The 25432-nt window shown below is 45.5% G+C and overlaps 1 protein-coding gene across 1 annotated transcript in view; it reads left to right on the plus strand.

Annotated features, from left to right (window-relative positions):
* The window catches only part of LOC124556610 (heat shock 70 kDa protein 14-like), an 87086-nt gene that overhangs the window by 40002 nt on the left and 21652 nt on the right, over positions 1 to 25432 (plus strand). The window contains exon 5 of the mRNA XM_047130577.1: positions 12727 to 12925. Coding sequence (XP_046986533.1) covers positions 12727 to 12925 — 199 coding nt within the window. The remainder of the gene's footprint in view (positions 1 to 12726; positions 12926 to 25432) is intronic.

A 25432-nucleotide genomic window follows, 5' to 3' on the forward strand; every position in this document is an offset into this window, starting at 1 on the left:
TTACTATGTGCATTGCTTCTACAATCTTGTAACTGGTGTCCAACCCCAATGCGCTTTTCATACTGAGGCTGATGACATTGACTCTGGACATGCCCTGATCTTCCACACCTGTGACACCTTATGTCAGCAGAAAACGCACTTTGTTTGTTGCACGCCCCTATTGCTATACCAATCTCCTCTAACTGCGTACCAACCTAATGGCAGCTTCCAGGTCTGTCAGACTATCTGTCTGAACCCTCGTAGATATGTTGGGTGGCATGCTCCTGTGGAAGGCATCTAGTGCCCTATTATGTCCAGCTTCTTGGAGTATAATCCTGTGTGTCTCCTCACCCCCCCCCCCCCCCCCCCCCCCCCCGCCCTCACCCCACTCCCTCGACCCTCCCCCCTCGCCAGCTCATCTGTGTGTTCACTAACTTTCCAGATTCTCTCAGCATAACTTCCCACTGTCTCATTGTATTCCTTCGCTATCCCACTTCACTGCTCATGTTAAAATCTAACACCATTGTAATTTTTTATAGCATTATTGGAAGCCCTGCCTCCACTCCTCAAATATCGGTGCAATTTTTAAGCGTTTCATACATGTCACACTAGTTCTTGCTTGTATCAACATCCTGCATGCCATTTGCAATAGGTGACTATCCACCCTACCCCAGACCTTTGCTGTGGCTCCCAGGTCATCTAAGAAAGACATCACATCCTCAGCTGAGAAGGGAGTAATCAAATTAATGGCAGCTGAATCTGTTGGAGAACTAGCTGGCTTGGACAGTACCTCCTTTTCCTTCCTAGTGACAAGTTGCCTAGGCAACTCTTCATTATCTGTCGTCATTGCACTACTTGATTAACCAACAACTGAATCGCCTCCTGCTCTGGAACACCTATGTTCCAAATTTGACCATTGCGGAAACCTTACCTGCAGTACATAACCAATTATACAAAACAACATCACTGTAAAACAATGTTTTTCACATTCGTAACCATACTGTATTATTCACACTTTGATGCCTACTCATTAACTTCTATGACTTGGCACACTGGCTAGCAGATGACCATACATTGCCATTGCCACAAAAGTCTGATGAATCAGCTGGTTCTAACAGCTTCACAAGTGCTACCCATAAAACCAGCTGACGTCCTTCCTTGAACCCACCTCCCGTGCACACGAAAGTAGGGAAAACAAAAATTCTTCACTCACTCCACTGTATGTTGATACTGAGAGTTGCGGCTGTGATGTGATGATGCATGAAGCTGCAAACATCAGCGGTGGTCAACTTTTCCAACACTACGTGGATGGCTTCTATGGTGGTAGGGTTGGATGATAACAGCGGTGGGTGGTTGTCGAGATGTTGGCCATCATTAACATGTGAAAAAAGCATCTCATTAGTCAAATATTTTATTCAGGCTCGAGCTACAACACTCGTAGTGCTGCATCGTACCGACTACTCCCCCTTGTGGCATGTGGTGAGGACAGTGTGTATAGGAGAGCTGAGGCCAGCTGTGATGCAAGTGACCAGAGGAATGCTGACGCCCTGATCTGTGCAGTGGCATATGCACCAACTATGCACGGCGAGGCTGCTTGTGCCAAGGTCTGCTGTGGCATAGGGAACTCGGTAATTAAAGCAGGGGATATCAGCCCTCAAAAGTGGAACTTGCCCTAGTGGACGAAGGTGCTCAGCACCAGGATACCTGCAGCAGCGTAGGACCCCCCTGTGGTTCCAGGGGTTAGAATAGGCCCAAGGTATTCCTGCCTGTCATAACAGGCAACTAAAAGGAGTCTCAAATGTTTTGGCCTTCAGTGAAGGCCCCCGTAGGGTTTGATCTCCATTCTCCAAAATTCTTGTGAAAAGCGAGCTAATTGGGGAAGGGGGCCTTACATGGTGCATCGTGTCCCTAGTGCACTGAAACCTTCAGCGTTCTTTATCACCGTGACTTTGCAGTTCCACTCATTCTCCATATGTTTCGTGAGGGTATCTTCCCGCGTGCCTTTTCCTCCATCCACTGTGCGGTGTCTCTTTCTGTGCTGACAATGATCATGGACTTCTTTGCACCTCATATCCAACATGGTAGTCAGTCTGTTGCGGTGGGGCTGCAGTGTACCCTATTGGTTGTAGCCCCCTGACAACACAGGGATCACTGTGCTGATGCCTGCGCCGTTAACTCCTCACATATGCCAAGGAGTAGATATCCATCTCCCTGGTGCCTTTGCTGAAGCTGGGTGGTGCCCGTGGTGAGGGCCCCTGGTCGGAGTGGGTGGCATGAGGGTGAATGACATGCCATGACGTGTACTACATCATCTCTTGCTGTGGCTGGATGGCACCTGTGGGGAGCCCCCCTGGTCGGAGTGGGTGGCATCAGGGCAGATGACACCCGATCAAGCGTAGTACATCATCTCTTACTGGTGGTCAAACACCAGTAGTCTTTCAGCGTTCACAGGCTCAATTCAACACACAGAATTAAGACCCCAAATTGTTCCCCTCCCTGGTCACACCATGGGAGGAACATCAGGTTAAGGATGGCAGCAGCTCTTATTCGCCCCGCTACTTCATATGCTTGAGAGCTGATCGGGAATCTTTCATGATAATGAAGCCTCAGTTTTCTGTTGAGCGTTTAGAGGAGAAGTTTGTGGGGGGGGGGGGGGGGTGTTTCAGGGATTGTCCAAGATGAGATCTGGGTCAGTCTTGACCAAAACAGCATCCTCTGCCCAGTCACGGGTGTTACTCACTTGTGACAAGCTGGGGGATGTTTCTGTAATCATCGTGCCCCATAAGCACTTAAATATGGTCCAGGGTATCATAATTCACAGGGACCTTCTTTTGCAGTCCGACGATGAGCTGTGCACCAGTTTAGAACGGCGAAGTGTACATTTCGTTCGACGTGTCCATCAGGGTCCGAGGGATAAGCAGGTTGCCACCGGTGCCTTCATCTTGGCCTTCGAGGGAGATACATTACCTGAGAAGATCAAGGTGATGGTCTACTGCTGTGATGTGAAGCCCTATATCCCTCCCCCAATGTGGTGCTTTCAATGTTGGAAGTTCCGTCGTATGTCCATCCAGGGGGCCGACAGTCCCTTCGTGGGTACGTGTGTGGCGTGCACGGGGCTCCGAGCTATTTGCAGTCTCCTTCCTTTTCCCAGACCTGCATTACCGTCCCTGTTCCTCTCCTTTCCTTTCCTGTCCTTGCTCCTTTCCCCCTGCCCCCTCCTTTCCCTCTTGGTGGAATTCATGTCGACTTGGCTTTCCTCCCGGCTTTGTTTTGGTATGTGCTATTGTTTAGTTTGCTGTATCCATCTCCTTTTCAGCGTTTTGGTCCCCTTGGAGTTTGACCATTTCCAACATTTTCGGTCAGTGTGAGCCATTTGGGGATGAACTCCCTGCCTATTTTCCATGTTGGAGGCTCATCTCACCCTCCCCTCCCCACCCCTCCATTTTCCCCTTGCACCCTGGCCCCCCTTCATGCTAGGTCACCAGCATGGTAGCAAGTCTGTGTGGTGGGGCTGTTAAGTACCCAACTGGCTGAGCCCCCTGACAACACAGGGATCACACTGCTAGTACCTGAGCTGTTAACGGCTCGTGTATGCCAAGGAGTTGATGCTCATCACTTTGGGGCATCAGAACTCCCAGCAATGGCTGCCGTGCCAGATGGCCCTCGCTATGGCGGGGTGGTGCCCACTGGGCGAGCCCCTGGTCAGGGTGGGTGGTACTAGGGCAGACGCCTTGCATATGAAGCGGGAAAGGCTTCAATATCCTGGCCATTCTTTGGCCATTTCTAAGAGTGATAGTAGACATGATAGTCCTTCTGATCCTTTGGCCTTCCCCTCCCTCGCCACCCCATGGGAAGGAGGTCAAGCTTGCCGACTTGGGTTGAAACCTTTCCCTCGGTACCTGGTTTGTATCAGGACAGGTGGTGAGAGTTTTGCCACGACCAAGCCTTTGTTTTTTTGTTGAGGCGATTGAAGATAAGTATCATGGAGTGGAATCCACGAGTAAAATGCAGTCCGGTTCTTTGCTCATAAAGACATATTCTCCTGCCCAGTCTGCAGAGGCTGGCCGGAGTGGCCGAGCGGTTAAAGGCGCTACAGTCTGGAACCGCACAACCGCTACGGTCACAGGTTCGAATCCTGCCTCGGGCATGGATGTGTGTGATGTCCTTAGGTTAGTTAGGTTTAAGTAGTTCTAAGTTCTAGGGGACTTATGACCACAGCACAGTCTGCGTCGCACCCCACTAATCTTTGAACTCGGTACAGGGTATCATTTTCTACTGGGATCTTCTTCTCCAAACTGACAAGGAGCTCCATGCAAACCTCGAGCGGCAAGGAGTCCGATTTATCCACATTGTTCAGCGAGGCCTTAAAAACAATCACACTGATAGACTCCTTTTTTTCTGGCCTTCGAGGGGGATATCCTCCCAGAGAAGGTAAAGGTGGTGGTGTATCGGTATGATGTAAAACCTTACATTCCACCACCGATGAGATGCTTTAAATGCTTACGGTTTGGACACAGGTCTTCCCGCTCCACCAGTTATCACCTCTGTGGTGACTGTGGGGGGCCCCCTCCATGAGGGGAGTGCCTGTGGTCCCCCGCCTGTGTGCATCAGTTGTGATGCGCAGCATCCTCCGCACTCGCCAGCATGCCTGGTGTATGTGAAAGGAGGACGGATTCAAGAGTACAAGACTTTAGATCGACTTACCTACACCGAGGCTTGTCGAAAGTATGACCGGCTCCATCCTGTGCCTCTAACTTCTGCTTTTGCTTCAGTTACGTCCACTCCCCTTCGTACCCCCTCCTCTTCCAAGCCACGCCCAAATTCACCCTCACCCTCACCCCTTTGGGTGCTAATCCCCCTCCCCCTCCCCCGCCAGAGAAGCGCTCCCCTTCTTCAGCAGCCGATGGTACTGGAGCTCCCTCCCGGGACTCCTCTTCCCGGCACCCCCTGAAAGGCGATCTGCAGCTCCACATAGGCCGCACGATCTGCGGCCGGTGGGGGCCGCTATTGCCAGGTGTAATACTGTGTCGTACCACACTGCAGTCTGCCCTTCTGTTCCATCACAAGAGAAGCAGCAGAAACACAAGAACAAGGGAACAAGCGCAAGGCCCCTCAGGTACCCCCCTGATGTGCCACCTTCCCCTCCTCCAGCCAATGAACCAACAGTCTGACCCCACCTATATGGACATTACTCCATCCTTATCGGTGACGGATGGCGACTCGGTGGCGTGACCGGCTCCGGTCCGTTCGCTTGCCATTTGGACTCCAGCTTGAGAATCCTCCAGTGGAATTGTAATGGCTATTTGCGTCACCTCCCGGAGTTGCAGCCCCTTCTTTCCTCCTACTCTGCTGCTTGTATTGTTCTCCAAGAGACCCATTTTGTCAATTCTTACTCACCCACCCTTCATGGGTTCCATGCTTTCTGTTGAAACCAGATTGGCCCTGTGCAGGCTTCTGGTGGTGTTTGCACCTTGGTGCGCAAAGACATTTTTAGTAAATGGGTTCCCCTCCATACCACTCGGGAAGCAATTGCTGTCAGGGTCAACCTGACCACTACAATCACAATCTGTAATCTCTACCTCCTGCCTGACAGGCTACCTCCTGCCTGACAGGCCACCCACATCCCTTGCCCTAACCACCCTTCTTCAACAACTCCCTTCTCCCTCCCTGCTTGTAGGGGACTTCAGTGCCCACAACCCTCTTTGGGGTAGTCACCCGACTATTGCCCTGGGCAGGACAGTTGAATCTGTTGTGGCAGCGCTTGACCTCTGTAACACCGGTACTCCCACAGACTTTAGTGTGGCACACTGCACTTTCTCTTCCATTGGCCTCATCATCTGCAGTCACAGCCTTCTTCCCTCCATTCAGTGGGGTGTCCACGATGACTTATGTGACAGCGATCATTACCCGATTGTTTTGACCTTCCTTCAGTATGTCTTGCTCCGTCACCCTCCCAGGTGGGCCTTCTCTAAAGCTGATTGGGGTGCCTTCTCCTCTGCTACCATCCCCCCCATACTACCACACCGTAGTATTGATGAGTCTATACAGACTTTAACTGCCACCATTCTTGCCACAGCTGTTTCAGCCATCCCTTCTTCCTCGGGGTTACCCCCTCCCCTGTCAAATGATAGTATGATGGTCCCATAGTGGACTCTGGAAATTGCTGCAATCAAATTTCAGAAACGGATTTGCTGGTAATGGTATGTATCTGCCATAGGACCGCACACCTGCTCTTCACAAGACTGGGCAAGACTCGGGCGAATTTTTGGCTATTGTCCCGTTGCAGGAATTTCTGTGCATGGTGTTGTCCTTCCCATCTGTACTTTGTCGCAGAGTGTTTCGCTCAACACTTTGCCCAAGCCTCTGCGTCGACTCAATATCCGCCCTTGTTCCTCCTCCTCCTCCTCAAACAGCGCTCGTAACGACTGCCTTTGTCTCTCATTTCTCTCTACTTGGAGCCTTATAATGCCCCATTTAGCGAGCGGGAATTCGCCAGAACCCTCACCCTTCGTCCTGACACGTCTCCTGGACCGGATTGGATACGTAACCAAATGCTCCATCACTTACCGGTGGCTGGCCACCGTCGTGTACAGACCCTTTTCAATCATCTGTGGAGTGAGGGGGTATTTCCTACCCAGTGGCAGGAAAGCATTGTTATTCCGGTGTTGAAGCCTGGGCAGCCACCTCTTCAGTTGGATAGCTACTGTCCAATTAGCCTTACCAACACCCTCTGCAAGCTCGTTGAATGCCTGGTGAGTTGGCGGCTGTTTTGGATCCTCGAATTCTGTGACCTTTTGTCAGCGACTCAAGGTGGTTTCTGCCGTGGCCGCTCTACATTGGATAACTTAGTCCACCTGGAGTCTGCTGTCCGGTCGGCTTTTGCCCATTGGCAACACCTCATTGCAGTCTTCTTTGACCTGCATAAAGCCTACGACACCAGCTGGTGCCACCACATCCTCACCACCCTTCACGACTGGGGCCTTTGTGGTGCTCTGCCCATTTTTATCCATAACTTTCTTTCATGTCGCTCTTTCCGGGTCCAAGTTGGTTCCTCCTACAGCACTTCCCGTCGGTAAGAAAATGGGGTTCCACAGAGTTCTGTATTGAGCGTCCCTCTTTTTTTCATCGCCATTAATGGACTGGTAGTGGCTGCTGGGCCGACAGTGTTCGCGTCTTTGTATGTTGACGATTTTTGTACGTATGTCGCTTCCTCTGTCGTGGGCGCTGCAGAAAGCCGTCTACAGGGGGGCAATCTACCAGGTGCAATTTTGGGCTCTCTCCCGTGGCTTTCAGTTTTTGGTGACCATATTGTATGTCACGTATTTCTGCCGTCGCCATATAGTCCATCCACATCCGGACCTGTTCCTCAATGGCCAATCCCTCGAGGTGGTGGACACCCATCTCTTCTTGGGTCTGGTCTTCGATGTCCGGTTGACAGGGCTTCCTCGTCTTCGCCAGCTGAAGATGATGTGCTGGTTACGTCTCAATGTTCTCAGATGTCTGTGCGATACCACCTGAGGTGCAGACCACTCTATTCTCCTGCGATTGTACAAAGCACTGGCCCAGTCTCGTTTAGACTACGGGAGTCTTGTCTATGGTTTTGTGTCACCTTCGACATTGCAGATACTAGATCCCATCCACCATTGTGGGGTCCGACTTGCGACTGGTGCCTTCCGGACTAGCCCCGTGATTAGTCTTCTCACAGAGGCAGGGGATTCCATTTCTGCAAGTTTTGCACCAACAACAGCTGATATCTTATGCGCTCTGCATTTGCTGCACCCCAAAACACCCTAATTATGGTCTCCTTTATCCAGACACTCCAGTGCTGTAATTCAAGAAAAATAAAATACACTATACCTGCCCATCCGTGGCCAGCACCACTGCTTCCACAACCCACCACTTCACAGCCTCTGTACCTTAGAGGCCCCAGTGACCCCAGGTCGCTATAGTATCGTGCACACGTGTGACCACATTCACGTAATCACTAATATGTTGGCCATTACTGACCTTAAGCAGCTAGTTGTTTCTGGGTAGAATCATGTTCTGTGCCAAGTTTATTCCCTAGGTGGCACAAATCACAGATCCCCTAGATCGACTATGCAAGAAGGGTGTCAAATTTGTGTGGTTGACCACCTGCCAATTGACATATCAGAACATTAAGTACAGTTTCAAGGTGGTATTGTGACTGACACTATATGCATTGGACCTGCCCTTGACACTCGAGACAGACACTTCCCGATATGGTATAGCGGTTGTTTTGTCTCATAAGGTGTCGGGTAGTAGTGAATGGCCAGTTGCTTTCACCTCTGGAATGTAGACTGTATGGCAGCAAATTACACCTGTTGAGCGACTGCAAAGCTCAAAGCCTTGATTTTGTTGTTTGTGCATTGTTCTAAACTCCTGGAAAATATGATGCATTGTCTGCAGAATTGGGCATTGTTTTTGATTGGGTATCAATTGAAATCCACTTTCACCCAACTCACCAACGTGAACACCCTAGCCCCACTTCCTCTTGGTGCCAATGTGCAGTTCAACCACAAGGAAACAGTTTGTTTCCCCTGGACCAACATCCACAATAAATCCTGGTTCAATTCCTTCTGACTGCACGTGAGGTATCCACTGTGTTGTTTCACGATCCTGTCCTGTTGAAAGTTTTGTCTGAGGTACTGGAGAGGTGTCCAGAGAATGTTTTGAGCCTTACTGATCTAGCCTTTCACAATTATTTCATGTTATGCTACTGATTCAATGCTACAAATGATGTTTTAATGATGGCTGCAGAGGACTCTCGAAAACCTGACCATCATTCTATCCTCGCTCTGTCCCCGCATCCTCCAGCTCCTTTGTGCTTGTCATTGGTGGAGGACATGTATGGAGGCACTAGCCCCACAGCACGTGTACTGGCCCAACATCAATGCAGACATTGAATGCGCATACGGCTCGTGTCATGCCTGATCTCTCAATCACTTGTCCCACGGTCAAGGTTCCTCGTCGTGGCCCCATCCTGATAACTTGTCGGAGAAGGTCCTCGTTGATTTTACCGTGACATTTCAGGTTGTTATGTGGCTTTTGGTGGTGGCCACCCTCTCAAAACTTCCCTTACGTGGTGTGGATGCTGTTCATTACCACCATTTCTACCACTTGTGACCTCATGATGGTATTCTACCTTGAGGGAGTGCCACTTATTCCCTGGTGTTGGATAATTAGCCCCCATTTACGTAGATGCAGCTTTAGGCTTTCTGTGGCTGTAATGCGATCACCACCCTGTTTCACCTTGCTCCTAATGGGGAGATTGAGCAGATGGTCCATACATTTAAAACACAGCTGCTGAAGACCTTGCAGACATCATCTGGCTGAAATACTGCATTTGAGTTGGTATTGTACACCATTAGACCTCCTGCATCCTGTGCTGTGTGCCAAACCTGCATATAGGCCTGCCTGTGGGTGGAATGTCTGTCTGGGCATGCATATGCAGTTGGTGTCTGGGATGGACCCAAGGGGTCATCATTGGTGACAGAGAGCATCAGTGGCTTGATGTTAAGGCCAGACATGACTGTCTGACCCACCAACACGAAACAGCTCTGGCTGTGACCACAATCGCATTTGGCACCCTGTCTTCACTTCCGATGCTCAGGCTGGAACTAAGATGACCGCCACCTGTGCCTCGTGTCCCTTATCACTGGAGGATGGTTGAGAGGATAACAGTGTGTGTGCCTGTGGAGGTGGGGGACCAGTCCCTCTGTCCTGACCTTCCATCACTCTTGTTGTAACTGTGCAGTCTGCTGGCCTCTGCTACCCATGCAGTCCTCGGGCCTGGGTTTGTGTCGTAAGAATGAACAAGAAGTAATAATTGCCTTTTGCTACTTTTTTTTCCATTTGAAATGGCTGATATGATTACATGTGTTTAATAAAAATGAATCTTTCACTTTACATTGGAGTGTACATGTAATTAAATTTTCCTTCAGAATAAAACTTTTCACTTGACTGAATCTGAGACTTGAACCTATGCCTTTCGTAGTCAATACTTCTACTCCCTGAGCTGTATGACCACAGGTGCAGTGTGTCTCTCACAGTTTGTCTGCAAATACCTATCTGCTCATTCACATGCTGTAATAGTTTAATTTCTGTACCTCGTGCTGTTTCTGTTGAATTTATTTAAATTTACGTAATACACATTTATGGGAAGAAATGTGGAGAACTGCGGGATGAACCACTTAAAGTTTCCAATATTCATTTTCATCAGTTTGTTGACATATTTCTCACAATGTCTTCCAGATCACATGTGTAGCCTCTGACTTTATCAGAGCTTCAGTCACTCACCCCAGATGGTTGAGGAATATTCCATAGTAAATTTGTAAGGATACCACAGTTTTCCAATATTTTACTAATAAACTGAAGCCCACCATGGACTATGATCATGATGGGACCTTCAGATTATTGCTTTGCTTTGCAGTTGTTATCCCCCATGTGACTTGCCGTGAAATGCTTGTTACTGACATAACTCTGGTTAAATATCTGAGATGAATCTGTCTTTTTAAGTATGAGTACAGTAATGAATCAAATAATTACCTTGGGAACTTACTGAATTCAAGCATAATTTATCTGTTCAACAAACAGTTATGATCAGGAGTGGTTTTAGATTTGTACATCAAAAACTGTATAGGGAGTGTAAAGAATAAGATGGAGTTTTACCAAAAGTGTGTGTAGACTTCTTTAGGCTTCACTGATGGAATGTGGTGGTTAGTGATCAAGAATGCTGTTCTTGTATTTTGGAGGAAAGTTGTTTGGATCCCAGTCCAGCCAGCCTGATTTAGGTTTCCTGTGGTCCCCCAAATTCATTTTAGTTGTATACATCCAAGTGTACCATGGAATGGTTGTTGACAGCATCTTTGGCCAAATAAACTAATACTTCAACTTTTATGACACAGAGGGGTGATGACTTTTTAAACTTTCCATTCTTTACAGTAGAGCTCACCAATGCCGTTACTAAACTAAATTCACAGAGATTGTTCTTTTGTTAGAAAGTAGTGCAAACATGGTTTTCAGTTAGCAAATTTGTTTCTTGATTAAATGTATTAAGCTACTCTAAGAAATGTATCAAACTGCTTTGCTCCAAAGTAGAAACATTATAATTACAATTTATACTGTCTAATGTTGTAAGAGATGTAACTTGTGTGTGTGTGTGTGTGTGTGTGTGTGTGTGTGTGTGTGTGTGTGTGTGTGTGTGTACACAACTTGAGTAGGCAATACAGCTTACTCAGACATCACTGATCACTGTCCACCCTACCTTAGACATTATTTTTCCTACTTTTCTTTATCTTTGTCTTAAAACATGGTTGACTGGATTTCCATTATTCACTAATTGCTAGTATAAGCATAAAAACTACAGACAGAAGCTACAGACATTATTAAGAAAAGATACTAAGAGCACTGACCTTCAGGCACTTATATATGTTGTCTGATAGTTGTTTTCAGAAATCTGTAGCAGTATATTTACTCATATTATTATGATTCTTTGTTGGACAGCTGGCCATTGGTGTGCACGGTGTGAATCATCTGAAAGCACAGGGGTCCAGGCTGGAGGAGGGAGCTTTATGGTCTGGGGAATATATTCAAGGCATTACCCGAGTTATTTTGTCATTCTGAAAGGCACAGATGATTGATATAAGTATGCATCTAGCCTTGGTTACCATGTTCACTCATACATGCAGTTCGTGTTTTCCTTCACACAGTGGCATTTACCAGCAGGACAATGTAATGTGTCACAGAGCTCACAGTGTATGTGTGTGGTATGAAGAGCACCAGGATGAATTTACTGTACCCCCCTGGCCACCAGACCCTCTGGATTTAAACCCGGTTGATAATCTGTGGGACCACCTCGATTGAGCTGTTCTCGCGGTGGATTCTCAAGAGAAACCTGTCACTTTCTGGCCATGGCACTGGAGTCTGCATGGCTCCATATCCGTGTCGTTACCCTCCAGAACTTCACTATCACTATTCCTGCATGTCTCGCAGTGGTCTATGCAGCAAAAGGTGGTTATTCAGGCTTTCGACTGATGGTCACATTAATGTGACTGGACAGTGTATATGTAACATGTCAAAATTACAATCTTACTTTGGCTGCTATCTTTGCGAGCAATCTGTACAGAATTGGATCCTGACAAGGCAGCCAATTTGAAGAAGTTTTGGGGTTTAAAATTTTATACACATTTTTTGTGCAGGATAAAAAGACATAGCCACCAAAGAGTGGCTACAGATTTTATCAGGTAGTGCTATGGTTAAATACATCGATCCTGTATTATCACAGATATACTTCTATCTTCTAAATGCTGACTTCCTTTGGTGTAGTGCTTTGACATGTTTTGCTTGTAGAAGCTGTCAAGTGGGAATATGATTGCTGAAATAGAGAGAATGATTTGGTCTCAGTGACTTTTCACTCATTATTTCACACTGTCCTATTACACAAAATGATTAAACTATTAGAGTTTTCCTTTTGAACGTGTAACTAATAAGTACTCTCACAGTGGAATCAATACTTTGCAGTAACAAAACTCTTTGGCCCATTCACTGTGAGTTTTTTAAGTGTTTCAAATTATTTGATGGAAAAGAATAAGCTGTAGGCATTGACTCTACTGACGACCAGCCAGCTAGCTGTCAATCAACAATAAATATAGTGTTTGTAAACAAATATGAAGCTTGTGGTTTGGTAGTAATGTAAAGCATTTCTTTATTTTTTGTTATTTGTTTCAGGCTTTGCTTCCACATGTGTACCTCCAGATACAGATCTGCGCACAGTCCTGTGTGTCCCCTTAAATTTTTCGAAGTGTAGTCGTCAGGCACTGGCACGTGCAGCAGAAGATGCAGGATTCGATGTTCTGCAAGTAATTAGTGAACCTATAGCAGCCTTGCTTGCTCAAGGCTGTGGTGTTGAGTCCCCAGATGAGAGAGGGTGAGTGCTGTAATGCAGTATGTTATTCTTGGTATTGGTGATAAGTTATGAAACAATCTGAATGATCTTTAGCTACTAAATGAGGTGTTCAACATTGTTAACATATATTTTAGGGCGAATATGCTGCTCATTATTGAAATTGTTGTTTCCACTATTGACTAGCCTACATAAGATTGGAGGAATGCATGTTTTCTCCTGAGACTTTACTCTGAGGGCTTTGGCCCCAAAACACTGCATAGCATGTGCACATAGGCTGATGTTTTCATCAATAGAGCTGATAAACATTCCACAGTGATACGTTTCAGTGCTGTGTTTTGTGGGTTACATTTCTCCAAATAAATTATTAATTTCTTATTAACAGATGAAACTTTGATGTTAAGATGTCAGTGGTTCAGTTTGTTGAGGAAATCTGCATAAATAGCAGTAAAATATTATTTTATAGTGAAGTGTATATGAGAAAGACATGTTGACTGTTGTTACATGAACCCACATCAGTTGCTTTATCTTTTGACCCTGAGGTCAATGATCCTGCATGATCTAGACTACGGTCAGATTGCTCATTATTAGGTGTTCCAATTTAACGCAGATGATGGATCTCCTCTGGAAAATAACAATCAGATCATAAAGGAAGTCCTTTGGATATCCCATATGTTTACTGTGGGAAGGTCTCGTCTGAGATACAGAAGCAGCTCTGCAGCCATCTGTTTAGTGCAATGGTTACAGCTGGTTGTAAGTAATGCTTGTCAACATCTTAGTTCCTTTTGGTGGTGAACAGGGTTACTGTCACTCGTCTAATGGAATCACAGTTCACAATTTGTTATTTCATGCCCAGTATTGATTGGAATCCTTGGTTTGGAGCCAGGTAGATTTAAACTAGAGGCTCCATTGATTTTTTTGGTGATCTTGGGTGCAGATTTCTTGACTTAATCTGTATTGGATGTAGAATTTTAAAGTGCCTCCCTGAATTGGTTAGGCATGCAGTACCTGCAGAAAGGATTTCCTTCAATAGCGCAATATGTATAGTTTGCAGTATAGTTTGCATCTTTTTTTTTTTAGATAAATTACTTTGTAAGCCTGTTTACCTTTAGATGTTGAACATCAAAGAGCCATGATCACTTCACATGTATGTCATATTGAGGAGATCAAATAGCCATGTAAGTCAACTGTGAAAATGAAAACTGAATATTAGGTAACTGGACAAGTATTAAAGGCAAGATCACTGAATTACTGTGACTTGCTTAAACAGCATTGCTTGTGTAGCAAGTGGAACAGAAAATTGGGTAAAACTAGAAACAAAATCTTAAATTCTGACTGGAATATATATGTGACAAGTCTATTTTTGTGTAATGAGATAAATGCAGTCAACAATAGATAATTTGGGTAAAGTTAAGCCTTAAAGGTGGGCCAAAATTTCTTACTAAAACTATCTATTGGTGACACACTACATCAGTTGAGATGGCATGGAATGCTACGGAAGATTTGTGGAAAAATATTTCTGATAAATTACCTGATCGTGTTTTAGCCATAGGAGAGGTTCCTGTTAGCCAGCCATGCATGACACAGATGGCAGGATGGCGGTTCTAGTGAAATTGTACTAAATATCTTATCTGAAAATTATCTTGGACAGCCAACTAAGTAGAATACATACGATGTAAGTATACAATTTATGCTGTCAATAAAAAAATGTGAACTTTTCAATTCAGTGAAAATAAATGGATGAATCAACAAACACAGAGCTACAGCAGCATCATTGATCAGTGGTGTTGAATGAAAAGTTGTGCATGATGTGTCAATAAAATGACAACAAACTATCTGAGCAACTATTTACATCTGGGAAGGAGAATATTGATTAATGGGAGAAATTCACAAGCCTTGTCAGAAACATGCTGGTTGAGTTTGTGTGATGGGATGTAGTGAGATGTGGGGAAGGACCCACCAAGGTTCAATGACAATATTACTCATTTAGCCCCTGAGGGCTCACAACTCTCGTGTCAGTACCTACCTGCTTGGCTACCATGGGGCCCCATGCTTTGCAGCATTACTTCGTTTCTGTCCTGCAAGCTTATACTTCCACTGTCACTTTCTCCCTCTGTCTCTCCATTGTATGGTTTTCTTGATGCAGACCCAGCTCAGATCTTGTTTGTGACTGGGATTAGAGTTTCTGCTTTTTTTTTTTTTTTGTTTTCTACAACTTTTCATTAAGTAAAGACATAGTCCCCGTTGTTAGGTTTGACCTGCCATCAGTTTTCAGATTCTCCAGAAATGTTTACCATGCAGGGAAGGTCACCCAATGCAGTGTAAACTCCAGCATGGTGGCCATCCTGTCATGGTGGTCATCAAATAGCTGCACAGTGGTAGCCCCCTGGCCACGTGGGTATCGTATTGTTGGTGTGTGAGCTGAAAACTTCCCATGTATGCCAAGGTTTATGTGCATGTGCCCATTGTGACTGGGACACGGGGACTCCGAGCAACGGATTACTGGCCACGTAGCCATTTTCTGAGGCTGGGTGGCGCACATGGCAAGAGCCCCCATTCGAAGTGGGTGGCACCATGGCGGATGAGCCGCAAATGAATCGGATGAAGTTATCTTCCGCCGGCAGCTGTATGATCCCAGCAGTCTCTATGGAAGGAAAGTACGATTTAAGTGCAGAGAGATATGTCCATAAAATATTTCCTTCCATAGGGCTAAGCGGCAAGCAGAGAAATATCCCCCCCCCCCCCCTGTCCCCCCAATAATTAGTTTGCTCAAGGATTGCTGGGGATTCCTTCTTGGCCACAGAACCCTTCTTCTTTGTGGAGAACATAGAAGTCAAGCTTGGGGAAGTGGCAGCCATTTCTAAAATGAAAAGTGGGTCAATTTTGATCAAAACAGTATCCTCTGCCCAATCACGGGTGCTACTAGCTCTTAACAAGGTGGGTGACATACCGGTGACTGTCACTCCCCATAATAGTCTAAATATGGTTCAGGGAATTATTTTCACAGAGACCTGCTCTTACAATCTGATGCTGAGCTACGCACCAACTTGGAGTGCCAGGGTGCACACTTTGTTAGTCATGTACATTGGGGACCAAAGGTCAACAGTGTCGCTACCAGTGCCTTCATGTTGGCCTTTGATGGTGATTCATTACCTGAAAAGGTCAGGGTGACATTATACCAAAGTGATGTGAAAGAAAGCGTCACTCCCATGGACACCTGCCCAGATGGACTCTCAGCTGTGTTGACTGGGATGCTTTTGCCTCTTTTGTTGCCCTTGGCTCCCCACTGCATGGAGATATTGATGAGGCAGTCCAGAATACAACTACAACCATTATTTGAGCAGCTGATTTTGGCGATTCCCTGTTCCTTCTGTGCACCCCGACAGAAGACAATACCTGAATGGTCATCAGAAATTGCAGAGGCCATTAGAGATCGTAGGCGAGCTCTCCAGCACCGTAAGTGGCACCCATCGATGGAGCACGTTATTGCCTTTCAGTGGCTCCATGCCTGGGTCTGTCATCCAATAAAACGATGGAAACAAGAATGCTAGGAACAGTACGCTTCAACCATCAGACCATGAACCTTCCCTTCATAGGTTTGAGCCAAGGTCAGATGTATCTACAGATACCAGACACCTGCAGGTGTACCTGGTGGTGGTACGTTGAATGGTGCCATCTACACTAACACAGATGCCACATTTTTCTCTGTATTATGCTACGGCCTCTGAGTCTGAGAACTGTCAACCCTTTTTTGTGTCCTAAAAAAGTGGGTAGAGCAAAAGCAGTTATCTTTTACTGCACACCACCTGGATCCGTATAATGCTCCATTCAGTGAGTGGGGATTTGTCAGTGTCCTAGCCCACTGCCCCAGGATCGGACCACATCCTCAACCAGATGATCAAGCACCTATCTGTGGATTGTCAGTGTCATATCCTTGCCATCTTTAACTGCATCCTGGAGTGAGGGCGACTTCCCATTGCAACAGCGACAAATCATCGTCATCCCAGTACTGAAACAGGGCAAGCACCCTCTAGAGATGAATAGTTATTACCCAGTTAATCTCACCAGTGTTCTCTACAAGTTGTTTGAATGCATGGTGAGCTGGCGGCTGTGTTGGCTCCTTGAGTCTCGGGGTCTTCTGCCTCCATCCCAGGGCGGTTTTTGCCGAGGTGACTCTGTACTGAAAATCTGGATTGCTTGGAGTCTGCCATCCAAACAGCTTTTGTCCAATATCAACACCTTATAGCCATCTTCTTCGACCTGAAAAAGGCTTAAGACACCACATCCTAGCTACTGTACACATCTTCTTATCCCACCATACTTTGCAGGTTCAACTTGCTGCTTCCCACAATACCACCCCCCCCCCCCCTCCTCCTCCCACAATCCGACGAGAGAATGGGGTACCACAGGGCTCTGTTAGTATGGATGTCGCTGAACATCGACTGCAAGGTGCCATAGGAAAGGCGCAGTCATGGGACCTCACCCATGGCTTTCACTTTACAGTGTCGAAACTCATGTTATGCACTTCTGTCAACATTGTAGTGTTCACCCACAACCAGAACTTTACCTCAACAGCCAACTACTCAATGTGGTGGGAACGTTTTGGTTTTTTGGACTGGTCTTAGATCCTAAGTTGATGTGGATTCCCCATCTAAGCTAGACTGATCGAAAGTGTTAGCTGCACCTTAATAGTCTCCACTGCCTGAGTAACACCAGCTGGGATGCAGATCGTACTACCTTTCCACAGCTTTACAAAGCCCTGAAAGAATCCCGTCGAAACACCGCAATCCATCCCCCGCAACAGCAGTCCAGATCAAGGATTACAATCGCAATCCACATCCTGTCTCTCCTCTCTGAACTCCAGTTGTTTCCTCTATCACCTCTCCTCCAGGCCCATTCACTACACATTCATGGTGCATCCCTCGGCCACAGCGTTGTCTTGACCTATCACCAGATCTGAAAGACTCTGTTCCTTCTGAGGCCGTCTGCCACCAATTTTTAGCCATTCTTGTCATATCTTGGGGTTCAGAAGTAGTCTGTACTGATGACTTAATGGGTGCTGGTCACGTGGGCTTTGCTTATACTCGCATGGGACACTGAACTGTGCTCCCTGCCAAATGGTTGTAATGTTTTCACTGCGGAGTTGGTAGCCATCTCTCGTGCTCTTGAACATATTAGTTTCTGCACCGGTGGATCCTCTCTCATCTTCAGCAACTCCTTGTGCAGTTTGCATCCCTTGACCAATGTTACCTTCACTGTCCCTTGGTAATTGCTATCCAGGGTTCCCTGTATGTCTGGACCCCAGGCCACATCAGGATCCTGGGAAATGAACTTGCTGGTAGCCTGGCCAAACTGGCTACCTGTAAACTGATTTGTGATGTTGGTATTCCAGTAATGAACCTCTGATCAGTATTATGCCATGAAGGTTAGGGAATCTGGAATGGCTCACTCTGACTTTGCCAAACAAAGTAGGGTGATTAAGGAGACTACAAATCTGTGGACGTCCTTCATGTGGGCCTCTCTCAAAGACTTGATCGTCCTTTTGCTGGCTGTGTATTGGCCATACTTGGCTAACTCTTGGTCATCTCTTCTGTCGCAAAGACCCACCTCTCTGTCATTGTGGTTCCCATTTGCTGGTAGTCCACATTTTGCTGGACTGTCCGAACTTAACCACCATGCAATGGGCTCTTAATCTCCCTCACTCGCTGTCTCTGGTGTTAGGAGACAATGCCTCAGTGGCTGACTTAGTTTTACGTTTTATTCTTGAAGGGAGCTTTCACTGCTCTCTTCAAGGTAGGTCCACTTACCCATATTGGCCCATTGATGGGTTGGCAGAACACTCTTTGCCTCCTCTGCCAAGTCCGTGCTGTGACTATCTGGGCATTGTGGTGCAGCCTGGTCCTCACCTTACCTGCTCTTTTACTCCCCCCCCCCCCCCCCCCCCCCCCTTCCATGGTCTGTTAGACTTGTTCGTCTTTTGTCTCTCTGTACTTCTCTCGTCGTGTCCATGTTGCTAGTCTCTTTCCTAGGTGATTTCTGAGTGGGCTACATCTGGTAAGGGGGGGGGGGGGGGGGAGACTGGGATGTATGTTCCCTCATTGCATTGCACTGTGCTTTCGGAGGCTTCTGGCTGCTCCCTAGAGGGAACACCTTTCTTGTGCTCTCTCTGTCTTTGTTTCTTTCTTTCTTTCTTCTTCTTGTCCATTATCTCACCTTCATAGACCTTGGGGTTTTCCTCCCGTGGGTTTCGTGTGGTAGGCTATCTGATCTACAGGCATGTAGACCTGTCTGTCTGAGGAAAAAGGGACTGATGACCTAGTAGTTTGGTCCCTTTAATCATCCAGTCAACCAACCAACAACTCTTAAGAATGTTATATTCTGAAATATAAACTGCCGATTGAATAGGTCATCATCATGAGTCAGAAATTGTGAATCTAGCATACCTAAAATACATAAAACCATGTTAGTATTATGAAAGGGATAGTGCTACTCTGCATGTAGCAGAAATGTTGAATTGCAGATAGGCATAATTAAAATACTGTCAAACAAGTAAGTTTACACACAGACAGACAGACAGACAGACAGACACAGAGAGAGAGAGAGAGAGAGAGAGAGAGAGAGAGAGAGAGAGAGATTGCGACTCAAAATCTCTGCTATATGGTGATTGGCAATCTATCTTTTTCATAATATTGACATTATTCCATCCTGGATTTTCCATTGTTAGATGTTATAATGTCATCACTAATTAAATAAGAATGGTGGTGTTTTTATTGTAGTCATAATTAAGAACAGATTATTTACAATAGTAATCCACCAGTCACAAGCTGTGAACAGTTGTTACAAACTACTTGCAAAAAGAGAAAAAAGAAATAATTTCTGTTGGCACTCCTGTCCCGCATACAAACTGTAACTTCAACAACACACTAAAGTCATACACGCCCATGTCAGAACCTTTGAACACCAAGATGAAAAAGGAGTTAAATGTGACTGCACGTTAAGCCCAATCAACGGAAGGAAAGGCAGGTGAAACAAGGACTTACTCTTGGAGAAAGGTACACGAAATATGTCATAGAGACTATGAAGACCATGAATTAAATATTAAATGTCGTTCGCTATATTGCTATGATGGATAAAAAGTAAAACACAATCAACATCCAATGTGCCGTTTGCTAAAACGACCGATAACTCAGACAGCAAACATACAGTAGAACGTAAGTGGTTAAAAGAGAGACATTTGGTCAGGAAACAGCTAATGGTCAAAGGTTGATGACAGTGAGCACAAAGTGATGGTGGGTCACCACTTGACAAATGACGATGGCTAAAAAGACAGTACCCAGTACGTAACCTAGCTAAAATCATCTCCTTGCGGCGAAAGGGCTGAGAGAGGAGATCGGCCAAGCTTCTGGGAGATGTTTCATTCCCTGGAGTTTGTTCCCATGAATGGAAGACCAATTGTCATGTCAAAGTGACACCACCTTCTGATAAAAGACAACATGGAGATCATTGGAAGGAATGGAAGAACTAGCTGGATGATGTAGAAGGACTGCAGACTTGGCAACAGTGTCAGCAGCTTTGGCAACAGTGTCAGCAGCTTTGTTTCCTGTCAGACCATCCATCAAGACAGAGCAAGTGGAAGCTTTCTTTGACCTGTTGCACTAAGGGATAGACAGTGTACAGCATACAGAGGCTCAGAAAATCACTGAGAGAATCCAAGCAGATGACGAAATTGAAAAGCCTGTGTCGCTGGATGTACCGTGTGGCCTGATACATAGCAAAGAGCTCTGCTGTTAATACTGAGCAGTGTTCTGGAAGCAGATATCGAAAATGGTCGGTGGCAATGATCAGGCATACCAGACACCATGGTCACTCAGAGAGCCAACAGTGTACACAAAGGTACTATCACCAAGTTCCGTGCAAAGGTTGAGAAACTTACACCGATAGATCGAATCTGGAGAAGTTTCCTAAGGAAGCGAATCAAGTTCAAGGTGAACATGGGCCACCACAGAAAGTCAGGGTGGCGAAGGGTACACATCCATCGGGAAAGTGGCAGATAGCGTGAAGTGAGGTTGCTGGAGCAGTAATCAAAAGCGAACTCCAGGAGGTAACGGAGAAGAGGGACACACCTACTGGCGGTCAAATGAGTCGTTGACGGAGGCGACATAAGATGAGTGGCCAGGTATGGCAGACAAATGGCATGTGTATCTGCTAAGGAGAACCTCATATCGTTATGACCACAGTAGTTAGGCAGCTTCTGCATAGAGACTTTCAACTGGGCTGGTGTAAAAGGTGCCAGTGGCCACATGGATTCGATGGTGGTAGATTGTATTTAGACAGTGTAAGATGGATGGATGTGCAGATGCATAAACGGAGCATCCATAGTCTACTCTCAAAAGGCCAAGGGATCTGTACAAACGGAGGAGGGTGGTCCAGACCACTCCCCAGGAAGTACCACTGAGGACCCGTAGAACACTGACGGACAGGGTACAGCGGGCAGCCAGGTAAGACATGTGGGAGGACCAAGAAAGTTTCTATCAATCATGAGCCGCAGGAATTTCGTAGTTTCAACAAACGGTAGAGCAACAGGCCCAAGACCGGGTGATCAAAAAGTCAGTATAAATTTGAGAACTGAATAAATCACAGAATAATGTAGATAGAGAGGTACAAGTTGACACACATACTTGGAATGACATGGGGTTTTATTAGAACCAAAAAATACAAAAGTTCAAAAAATGTCAGACAGATTGTGCTTCATCTGATCAGAATAGCAATAATTAGCATAACAAAATAAGACAAATCATAGATGATGTTCTTTACAGGAAATGCTCAATATGTCCACCATCATTCCTCAACAATAGCTGTAGTCGAGGAATAATGTGAACAGCACTACAAAGCATGTCCAGAGTTATGGTGGGGCATTGGCGTCGGATGTGGTCTTTCAGCATCCCTAGAGATGTCGGTCGATCACGATACACTTGCGACTTCAGGTAACCCCAAAGCCAATAATCGCATGGACTGAGGTCTGGGGACCTGGGAGGCCAAGCATGACGAAAGTGGCAGCTGAGCAAACGATCATCACCAAACGACACGCACAAGAGATCTTTCACGCGTCTAGCAAAAGGTTTTTTTTTTTTTCTTCGCTTCTAGTAAAACCCCATGTCATTCCAAGCATGTGTGTCAATTTTTACCCCTCTATCTACATTATTTCATGGTTTATTAAGTTTTCAAATGTATACTGACTTTTTGATCACCCGGTATAAAGAAGGTGGAAGAAACCCATTGTGCAGCCAGAAATTCATACAAATGGTTATGTCAGTGGAAAAGCGAAAGCCATTGTTGATGCTGCATGAGTAAAGACAATGAGACAATGCTGAAGACTTCCCTCAAGGAGACAAGTCCATGGGGAACTGCAATAGATGGCAAAATCGTCAACAAAAAGGGACCCGGAAATACCCAGCGGGAGACAGGCCATAATAGGGTCAATGGCAATAGCAAGGACAACGAATGTCAGGATGGACCCCTGAGGCATCCAATTTTCATGGATAAAAGTGTCCTACAAGTCACATTCCACACGTACTTTGAGAAGTCTGTCTTTTAAAAATTCCGGAAGGAAACGTGGCAGGCAGACTGGAAAGCCCCACATGTAAAGAGTACAGAGGGCACCGGTCCTCCAGCTGGTGTCGAAGGATTTCTCCAGATCAAAAAGCACATCCACAGTCAGTTATTGTTGCAGAAAACAGTTCATGACATGGGTTGCCAAAGTGGTGAGATGGTCAACTTCAGAATGGCACGCCTGAAATCCACACTATGCAGTCGTTAGTAATTTGCGAGACTTGAGTCACCATACCACCCGGGCATTAATCATATGTTCTAAACCTTGCAAACATAGCTAGTGAGGAAAATGGGGTGGTAGCTAGAAGGTAGGTCTTTGTCCTTATTGGGCTGAGGAATGGGTATGATGAAGGCTTCATACCAGCGTCTGGGGAGCATGCCATCTGCCCAGATGTGGTTGTATGTGTTAAGCAGAAAATGTTTGCCCGCAAGAGAAAGGTGCTGCAACATCTGAATGCGAACATCATCCAGCTGTGGGGTGAAAGATAGGGATACAGTGAGAGTGATCAGCTCCCACATAGGAAAGGCTGCATTGTAGCATTTAAAATTCTAAGAGGAGAAGGGTATTACCCAAGCCTCCTCCATTTGTTTCCAATGGAGGAAGGTAGGGCGGTAATGGGTGGAGCTTGAAATATTTGCAAAATAGTGGCCCTAGGTGGTGGATATAGCAATGGGTTCCACAATGACATCATCTGCTCCGTTCAGGCCAGAAATTGGTGAATTGACCTTAGGCCCAGAGAGTCGTTGGAATTTAGCCCACACAATGGAAGACAGAGCGGAACTGTTAAAAGAATTAGTAAATGAAATCCAGCTAGCTCCTTTGGCATCCCAAAGAGGGTGATGACACTGCGCACGCGACTGTTTACATCAAATGCAGTTCTCCAGTGTTAAAAACGCTGAGAGTGTGTCTCTGCACATGAATTGTCACGGTACGCGTCAGTCCACCAAGGACTGTGACATGATGTGGTAAAGTGGAAATGTGAGGAATGGAACATTCTGCAGCAGTAAGGGTAGCGTTTGTAAGGTCATCACAACTGGGGAAATGTCGTTTGTCAAAGGTCACCAGGGAGGAGTAAAGCCTCCAGTCTGCCTTTGAAAGCTGCCAATTAATTTAGTAAGTAGATGAGGGAGGAGTTGGCAAACAGATAGGATGTGGGGAAATGGTTGCTCAAGTATGTCTAAAAGAGAACACACCACTCGAGACGACGGGCAAGCTGGGCAGTGCAGAATGAGAGGTCCAAATGGGAATAAGAGTGTGTCGAGTCTGAAAGGAACGTTGGTGCTCCAGTGTTAAGGCAGAAGAGGTTGAGTTGATCGAGAAGGTCAGCCGAGAGGGCACTTTACGGACAGGTTCACAAAGAGCTGCAAAGGGGGTGATGCGCATCAAAGTCACTGAGCAGCAAAAAGATTTGGGAATTTGCCAACGAGCTAGAGGAAGTCTGCCCTGCTGAAACCGAATGACAGGGATTTAGGCGGTACAAAGAGAAAAGGTGAAGCGAGGAAGGAGAATGCGCACTGCAACAGCTTGCAGCCGGATGTTGAGTGAGAGGGTTTGACTACGAATGTCATCACGAATAAGCAGCTCGACTCCACCACGAGATGGATTGCCGTCCTTGGCCATATGTTCCTTTTTTCATAAACATCATCTTCTCCGGAGAACCAAAAAAAAAATTACTGATAGAAAGAAAATTGGCTTGATATTGTCTACATTGTCTCCATAAGTTATAAAGTGATTTTTACCTAATTCATGTTTTAACCTATCTGGAAAGTGAGTGAGTCCCCTGTTCAGCATGTCTTTGAGACAGAGTACCTCTAACATAATTTGTACAGGTCATTTCCAGCCTAATTGATACTTTTTATTTACAGATGAGTCCTTCCACTATTTTAATAACTGATTAAATGTTCATGCTTTTGTTGGGTAGCTGCAGAAAAGAAGGCTGTCTCAAAACACGAACCGTGATGAGATGTAATATGATGAGCAGCCACCTACTACTGTCAAACTTCTTTCACAACTTGCATTATAGTTTTAATTTTGTTCAGAGGTCTACTTACTGTGTTGATGCAATGAATTGTTTTATCCTGTATTTTTGTAGAGCTCTTGCCAGATACGCTCTGCAGTATTAGATTTAAATGCCTATGTTGCAATAGGACCCATATCTCTAAATCTGTGATTTGCTGTTGTGGAATGTGAGTCTGTTTCAGTGTTGGGGCCACTCCTGTTCCTTATTTATATAAATGATATGCCGTCTAGTATTATGGGTAACTCTAAAATATTTCTGTTTGCTGATGACACTAGCTTGGTAGTAAAGGATGTTGTGTCCAACATTGGCTTGGTTTCAAATAGTGCAGTTCATGACCTAAGTTCATGGCTTGTAGAAAATAAATTAACTCCAAATCACAGTAAGACTCAGTTTTTACAGTTTCTAACACACAATTCAACAAAACCTGACATTTTAATTTCACAGAGTGGACATATTTAGTGAAACTGAACAGTTAAAATTTCTAGGTGCTCAGATAGATAGTAAACTGTCGTGGGAAGTCCACATTTAGGATCTTGTTCAAAGACTTAATGATGCCATTTTTTTTTATTGGAACAATATCTGAAGTGAGTGATCATTCGACACAAAAATTAGTCTACTTTGCTTATTTTAATTTGCTTGTATCATATGGTGGTATATTTTGGGGTAAGTTCTTGTTGTATTGTAGATTGCATTTACTTAAATTTATGGATTGACTTTTTTTGGGTTCATATACATTTTATTTTTATCTATTATTACTTTTATGTTGTAATTTCATGTACTGACATGTTCCATGACCTGGGAGATTCTCTCCTCAATTTGGTCCTATGGAACTTGACATGTAAATAAAATAAATAAAATTAATTTGAATGTTGATTTTTGTGCATCATTATCTGACAGGCCA

Source organism: Schistocerca americana, chromosome X (genome assembly GCF_021461395.2).
Source record: "Schistocerca americana isolate TAMUIC-IGC-003095 chromosome X, iqSchAmer2.1, whole genome shotgun sequence".
In the NCBI taxonomy this organism is placed as follows: domain Eukaryota; kingdom Metazoa; phylum Arthropoda; class Insecta; order Orthoptera; family Acrididae; genus Schistocerca; species Schistocerca americana.